This window comes from Procambarus clarkii, chromosome 13 (genome assembly GCF_040958095.1).
Source record: "Procambarus clarkii isolate CNS0578487 chromosome 13, FALCON_Pclarkii_2.0, whole genome shotgun sequence".
Classification (NCBI taxonomy): Eukaryota; Metazoa; Arthropoda; class Malacostraca; order Decapoda; family Cambaridae; genus Procambarus; species Procambarus clarkii.
In genome coordinates this window covers 27648196-27657064 of record NC_091162.1, presented here as the reverse complement: position 1 = coordinate 27657064, position 8869 = coordinate 27648196, and the positions used below count along the sequence as shown (strand labels likewise).

Here is an 8869-nt window from a genome sequence, read left to right as displayed (position 1 = left end):
TCTTTCTCTCCTCCAGACTCCTGAAGGATTCCCTCTCCCAGCTGGTACCTTGTGTTTGGCCTCCTGCTCCCTCCGCCTATCTTCATCACTTTGCACTCGCTCGAGTTAAACTCTACAAGCCATTTGTTGGACCATTCCTTCAGTCTGTCCAGGTCATCCTATAGCCTCATGCAGTCCTCCTCTTTCTTAATCCTTCTCATAATTTTAGCATCATCAACAAACAAGGAGATGAATGAGTTTATATCTTCTGGAAGATCATTCACGTATATCAGAAACAGGATAGGTCCGAGTACAGAACCCTGTGGGACTCCGCTGGTGACTTCACGCCAGTCTGAAGACTCACCCCTCACAGTAACTCTGTTTCCTGTTGTTTATGTACTCTTTTATTCATTGGAGCACCTTACCTCTTACTCAAGTTTGTTTCTCCAACTTATGCAACAGTGAGAAAGTTAACCTGCTGGACTCACTATTGAGAAACTGTGTCAAACGCTTTGTGACAGTCCAATGAAATGCAGTCTGTCCATCCTTCTATTTTTTTTTTTTTGCTAACTGCTGTTGCTTGGTTATAGAATTATATTAGACCTGAAGAGACACGACTGACCATCCCTGAAGCCATGCTGGTGGTGTGTTACACAGTCCCTTCTCTCCACCTGTGCTACCAGGCTGTTTCTCACCATCTTCTCCGTCACCTTGCATGGTAAACAAGTTATGGACACCGGCCTGTAGTGTAGGGTCTCCTACCTATCACCCTTTTTGTATATTGGGACTACGTTATCTGTCTTCCAACTCTGTGGTAGGTCTGCTGTTTCCAGTGAGTTGTTATACACCATAGAGAGTGGCACACTTAGTGCTTCTGCCCCCTCGTTTAGCACCCATGGTGAGATTACATCAGACTTTCCCTTGCTTTATTGTGAAGACCTCCTAGAATCTCTTGAGTCCTTCACACACCTTTTTCTTTGTATACCTGTCATCTCCCTTTTTCTGTTTCATCACCTGTTCTTTCACTGTTGTTTTCCTCCTGATGTGGCTGTATAGCAGTTTCGGTTGGGTCTTGGCTTTATTTGCTATGTCATTTTCAAACTGCCTCTCTACTTCTCTCCTCACAGTGAGGTACCCATTTCTGGCCTTCTGGAATCTCTCTGTGCTCTCTGGTGTGTAACTTCTGGAGTGTCTCCACGCCCTTGTGCTCAGCTGGCAGGCTGCCTTACATGCCGGCTTGTACCATGGATGACCCTTTTGTTTTTCGTGTTTGTTTTTCTCCCTGGTCCAAGACAAACCTGTTTCCTGCCTCCTGCCTCCTCTGGGTGATGTAGTCCATCATGTCTTGTTCAAACTTTCCTCTGACCTCTGTCTCCCACGGTAGTCCTATTAGAAATGTTCTAATTTCATCATAGTTTCCCCTTTGGTATTCCAGTCGTTTACCTTTCGGTCCATTCCTTGGATGGGTTGTTGCTACTTCCACCAGATACTTAAATGTTAGGACACTCTGGTCACTCATGGCTATCACGGGTTCTGATTTGACGTGCCTTATGTCTGACTCGTTCAGGGTGAACGAGTCAGACATGACTGACTGATGAACCAGCCAGATCATATCTAGCTGGTTCATCAATCCCTCTCACTCTTGTGGGCCCATTGACATGTTGGCATAGAAAGTTTCTTGTCGCCATGTCTAATAACTTAACTTTCACCCATGATCAATAGTTTAGCTTTCTTGCTGCAGACAATAGACGGTGCTCTCGGTGTTCTGTTGAGGGCGGCCATGTTGTTCTTGTCATACTCCTGTCTACCTCTTCTGTCATATAGTAGACGATTATATATTACTACTGATGTTATCCTCAGTCCTCCCATTGTTATACTGCTTGCACACGGAACATGGTGACGTCACCAACACGTGCCAGGGAACACCGTGACGTCACCTACACGTGACAGGGAACACCGTGACGTCACCAACACGTGACAGAGAACACCGTGACGTCACCAACACATGACAGGGAACACTGTGACGTCACCAACACGTGACAGGGAACACCGTGACGTCACCAACACGTGACAGGGAACACCGTGACGTCACCAACACGTGACAGGGAACACCGTGACGTCACCTACACGTGACAGGGAACACCGTGACGTCACCAACACGTGACAGGGAACACCGTGACGTCACCAACACGTGACAGGGAACACCGTGACGTCACCAACACGTGACAGGGAACACGGTGTGTCTCTCAACTCTCAAGTCAATGTCTCAAGTGTCTTTCTCAACTGCTAAGTCAATGTCTCAAATGTGTCTCTTTACTGTTAAGTCAATGTCTCAAGTGTGTCTCTTTACTGTTAGGTCAATATCTCAAGTGTGTCTCTACTGCTAAGACAATGTCTTAAGTGTATCTCTACTGCTAAGTCAAGATCTCAAGTGTGTCTCACTATTGTTAAGACAATGTGTCAAGTGCTACCATTATAACACCAAACACTTGGTGTTGTGTAGGATGGTGAGGAGTGTGGTGAGGGGCGACGCTGATGGTGAGGAGTGCGGTGAGGTGGCGACGCTGATGGTGAGGAGTGTGGTGAGGGGGCGACGCTGATGGTGAGGAGTGTGGTGAGGGGGCGACGCTGATGGTGAGGAGTGTGGTGAGGGGGCGACGCTGATGGTGAGGAGTGTGGTGAGGGGGCGACGCTGATGGTGAGGAGTGTGGTGAGGGAGCGACGCTGATGGTGAGGAGTGTGGTGAGGGAGCGACGCTGGTGGTGAGGAGTGTGGTGAGGGAGCGACGCTGATGGTGAGGAGTGTGGTGAGGGAGCGACGCTGATGGTGAGGAGTGTGGTGAGGGGGCGACGCTGATGGTGAGGAGTGTGGTGAGGGAGCGACGCTGATGGTGAGGAGTGTGGTGAGGGAGCGACGCTGGTGGTGAGGAGTGTGGTGAGGGGGCGACGCTGATGGTGAGGAGTGTGGTGAGGGAGCGACGCTGGTGGTGAGGAGTGTGGTGAGGGGGCGACGCTGATGGTGAGGAGTGTGGTGAGGGAGCGACGCTGGTGGTGAGGAGTGTGGTGAGGGGGCGACGCTGATGGTGAGGAGTGTGGTGAGGGAGCGACGCTGGTGGTGAGGAGTGTGGTGAGGGGGCGACGCTGATGGTGAGGAGTGTGGTGAGGGGGCGACGCTGATGGTGAGGAGTGTGGTGAGGGGGCGACGCTGATGGTGAGGAGTGTGGTGAGGGGGCGACGCTGATGGTGAGGAGTGTGGTGAGGGAGCGACGCTGGTGGTGAGGAGTGTGGTGAGGGGGCGACGCTGGTGGTGAGGGAGCGACGCTGATGGTGAGGAGTGTGGTGAGGGGGCGACGCTGGTGGTGAGGAGTGTGGTGAGGGAGCGACGCTGGTGGTGAGGAGTGTGGTGAGGGAGCGACGCTGGTGGTGAGGAGTGTGGTGAGGGAGCGACGCTGGTGGTGAGGAGTGTGGTGAGGGGGCGACGCTGGTGGTGAGGGAGCGACGCTGATGGTGAGGAGTGTGGTGAGGGGGCGACGCTGGTGGTGAGGAGTGTGGTGAGGGGGCGACGCTGGTGGTGAGGGGGCGACGCTGGTGGTGAGGGAGCGACGCTGATGGTGAGGAGTGTGGTGAGGGGGCGACGCTGGTGGTGAGGAGTGCGGTCCGAGGCTCCCCCCCCCCCCCGCCACAGGTGTCAATATCTACACCTCCACACATCAGTCACTGTTATCCTCGACTGTTGTGTCTAGCAAAATATATTTTGATAAGAACTGATGCTTTAATGTTATGGACTCACCACACTCACCTGATGGACTCACCACACTCACCTGCTGGACTCACCACACTCACCTGCTGGACTCACCACACTCACCTGCTGGACTCACCACACTCACCTGCTGGACTCACCACACTCACCTGCTGGACTCACCACACTCACCTGCTGGACTCATTACACTCACCTGCTGGACTCACTACACTCACCTGCTGGACTTACCACACCCACCTGCTGGACTCACTACACTCACCTGCTGGACTTACCACACTCACCTGCTGGACTCACCACACTCACCTGCTGGACTCACCACACTCACCTGCTGGACTCACCACACTCACCTGCTGGACTTACCACACCCACCTGCTGGACTCACCACACTCACCTGCTGGACTTACCACACCCACCTGCTGGACTCACTACACTCACCTGCTGGACTTACCACACTCACCTGCTGGACTCACCACACTCACCTGCTGGAGTCACCACACTCACCTGCTGGACTTACCACACCCACCTGCTGGAGTCACCACACTCACCTGCTGGACTCACCACACTCACCTGCTGGACTCACCACACTCACCTGCTGGACTCACCACACTCACCTGCTGTACTCAGTACACTCACCTGCTGTACTCAGTACACTCACCTGCTGGACTCACCACACTCACCTGCTGGACTCACTACACTCACCTGCTGGACTCACTACACTCACCTGCCGGACTCACTACACTCACCTGCTGGACTCACTACACTCACCTGCTGGACTCACCACACTCACCTACTGGACTCACTACACTCACCTGCTGGACTCACCACACTCACCTGCTGGACTCACTACACTCACCTGCTGGACTCACTACACTCACCTGCTGGACGCACTACACTCACCTCCTGGACTCACCTGCTGGACTCACTACACCCACCTGCTGGACTCACCACACTCACCTGCTGCACTCACTACACTCAGCTGCTGGACTCACCACACTCACCAGCTGGACTCACCACACTCACCTACTGGACTCACCACACCCACCTGCTGGACTCACCACACTCACCTGCTGGACTCATTACACTCACCTGCTGGACTCACCACACTCACCTGCTGGACTCACCACACTCACCAGCTGGACTCATAACACTCACCTGTTGGACTCATCACACTAACCTGCTGGACTCACCACACTCACCAGCTGGACTCACCACACTCACCTGCTGGACTCACTACACTCACGAGCTGGACTCACCACACTCACCTGCTGGACTCATTACACTCACCTGCTGGACTCACCACACTCACCAGCTGGACTCACCTGCTGGACTCACCACACTCACCAGCTGGACTCACCACACTCACCTGCTGGACTCACCACACTCACCTGCTGGACTCACTACACTCACCTGCTGGACTCACCACACTCACCTGCTGGACTCACTACACTCACCTGCTGGACTCACCACACTCACCAGCTGGACTCACCACACTCACCTGCTGGACTCACCACACTCACCAGCTGGACTCACCACACTGACCTGCTGGACTCACCACACTCACCAGCTGGAGTCACCACACTCACCTGCTGGACTCACCACACTCACCAGCTGGACTCACCAAACTCACCTGCTGGACTCACCTGCTGGACTCACCACACTCACCTGCTGGACTCACCACACTCACCTGCTGGACTCACCACACTCACCAGCTGGACTCACCACACTCACCTGCTGGACTCATTACACTCACCTGCTGGACTCACCACACTCACCAGCTGGACTCACCTGCTGGACTCACCACACTCACCAGCTGGACTCACCACACTCACCTGCTGGACTCACCACACTCACCTGCTGGACTCACTACACTCACCTGCTGGACTCACCACACTCACCTGCTGGACTCACTACACTCACCAGCTGGACTCACCACACTGACCTGCTGGACTCACCACACTCACCAGCTGGAGTCACCACACTCACCTGCTGGACTCACCACACTCACCAGCTGGACTCACCAAACTCACCTGCTGGACTCACCAGCTGGACTCACCACACTCTCCTGCTGGACTCACCACACTCACCAGATGGACTCACCACACTCACCTGCTGGACTCACCAGCTGGACTCACCACACTCACCTGCTGGACTCACCAGCTGGACTCACCACACTCACCTGCTGGACTCACCAGCTGGACTCACCACACTCACCTGCTGGACTCACCACACTCACCTGCTGGACTCACCTGCTGGACTCACCACACTCACCTGCTGGACTCACCTGCTGGACTCACCACACTCACCTGCTGGACTCATCACACTCACCAGCTGGACTCACCACACTCACCAGCTGGACTCACCACACTCACCTGCTGGACTCACCAGCTGGACTCACCACACTCACCTGCTGGACTCATCGCACTCACCAGCTGGACTCACCACACTCACCTGCTGGACTCACCAGCTGGACTCACCACACTCACCTGCTGGACTCACCACGCTCACCTGCTGGACTCACCACACTCACCTGCTGGACTCACCACACTCACCTGCTGGACTCACCACACTCACCAGCTGAACTAACCTCACTCACTAGCTGGACTCACCACACTCACCTGCTGGACTCACCAGCTGGACTCACCACACTCACCTGCTGAATTCACCACACTCACCAGCTGGATTACCACACTCACCTGCTGGACTCACCACACTCACCTGCTCGACTCACCACACTCACCTGCTGGACTCACCTGCTGGACTCACCTGCTGGACTCACCACACTCACCTGCTGGACTCACCACACTCACCTGCTGGACTCACCTGCTGGACTCACCACACTCTCCTGCTGGACTCACCACACTCACTAGCTGGACTCACCACACTCACCTGCTGGACTCACCTGCTGGACTCACCAACTGGACTCACAACACTCACCTGCTGGACTCACCTGCTGGACTCACCAACTGGACTCACAACACTCACCTGCTGGACTCACCAACTGGACTCACAACACTCACCTGCTGGACTCACCTGCTGGACTCCCCACACTCACCTGCTGGACTCACCACACTCACCTGCTGGACTCACCACACCCACCTGCTGGACTCACCTGCTGGACTCACCAACTGGACTCACAACACTCACCTGCTGGACTCACCAACTGGACTCCCCACACTCACCTGCTGGACTCACCACACTCACCTGCTGGACTCACCACACCCACCTGCTGGACTCACTGCACCCACCTGCTGGACTCACCACACTCACCTGCTGGACTCACCTTCTAGACTCATCACACTCACCTGCTGGACTCACCACACTCACCTGCTGGAGTCACCACACTCACCTGCTGGACTCACCACACCCACCTGCTGGAGTCACCACACTCACCTGCTGGACTCACCACACCCACCTGCTGGAGTCACCACACTCACCTGCTGGACTCACTACACCCACCTGCTGGACTCGCCACACTCACCTGCTGGACTCACCACACCCACCTGCTGGACTCACTACACCCACCTGCTGGACTCACCACACTCACCTGCTGGACTCACTACACCCACCTGCTGGACTCACCACACTCACCTGCTGGACTCACCTGCTAGACTCATCACACTCATCTGCTGGACTCACTACACTCACCTGCTGGACTCACTACACCCACCTGCTGGACTCACCACACTCACCTGCTAGACTCATCACACTCATCTGCTGGACTCACCACACTCACCTGCTGGAGTCACCACACTCACCTGCTGGACTCACCACACCCACCTGCTGGAGTCACCACACTCACCTGCTGGAGTCACCACACTCACCTGCTGGACTCACCACACTCACCTGCTGGAGTCACCACACTCACCTGCTGGACTCACCACACTCACCTGCTGGAGTCACCACACTCACCTGCTGGACTCACCACACCCACCTGCTGGAGTCACCACACTCACCTGCTGGAGTCACCACACTCACCTGCTGGACTCACTACACCCACCTTCTGGACTCACCACACTCACCTGCTAGACTCATCACACTCATCTGCTGGACTCACCACACTCACCTGCTGGACTCACCACACTCACCTGCTGGACTCACCACACCCACCTGCTGGAGTCACCACACTCACCTGCTGGACTCACCACACTCACCTGCTGGAGTCACCACACTCACCTGCTGGACTCACCACACTCACCTGCTGGACTCACCACACTCACCTGCTGGACTCACCACACTCACCTGCTGGACTCACCACACTCATCTGCTGGACTCACAACACTCACCTGCTGGACTCACCACACCCACCTGCTGGAGTCACCACACTCACCTGCTGGAGTCACCACACTCACCTGCTGGACTCACCACACTCACCTGTTGGACTCACCGCACTCACCTGCTGGACTCACCACACTCACCTGCTGGACTCACCACACTCACCTGCTGGACTCACCACACTCACCTGCTGGACTCACCACACCCACCTGCTGGACTCACCACACTCACCTGCTGGACTCACCACACTCACCTGCTGGACTCACCACACTCACCAGCTGGACTCACCTGCTGGACTCACCACACTCACCTGCTGGACTCACCACACTCACCTGCTGGACTCACAACACTCACCTGCTGGACTCACAACACTCACCTGCTGGACTCACCACACTCACCTGCTGGAGTCACCACACTCACCTGCTGGACTCACCACACCCACCTGCTGGACTCACAACACTCACCTGCTGGACTCACCACACCCACCTGCTGGAGTCACCACACTCACCTGCTGGAGTCACCACACTCACCTGTTGGACTCACCGCACTCACCTGCTGGACTCGCTACACTCACCTGCTGGACTCACCACACTCACCTGCTGGACTCACCACACTCACCTGCTGGACTCACCACACTCACCAGCTGGACTCACCACACTCACCAGCTGGACTCACCTGCTGGACTCACCACACTCACCTGCTGGACTCACCACACTCACCAGCTGAACTCACCACACTCACCTGCTGGACTCACCAGTTGGACTCACCACACTCACCTGCTGGACTCACCAGCTGGACTCACCACACTCACCTGCTGGACTCACCACACTCACCAGCTGGACTCACCACACTCACCTGC

General features: G+C 55.6%; 1 protein-coding gene across 1 annotated transcript in view; it reads right to left on the bottom strand.

The window, feature by feature from the left end:
• Nucleotides 1-2452: 2452 nt before the first annotated feature.
• LOC123757108 (mucin-2-like) overlaps nucleotides 2453-8869 on the bottom strand; it is a 10293-nt gene continuing 3876 nt past the window's right edge. Inside the window, exon 2 of the mRNA XM_069324051.1 lies at nucleotides 2453-3583. Coding sequence (XP_069180152.1) covers nucleotides 2453-3583 — 1131 coding nt within the window. The remainder of the gene's footprint in view (nucleotides 3584-8869) is intronic.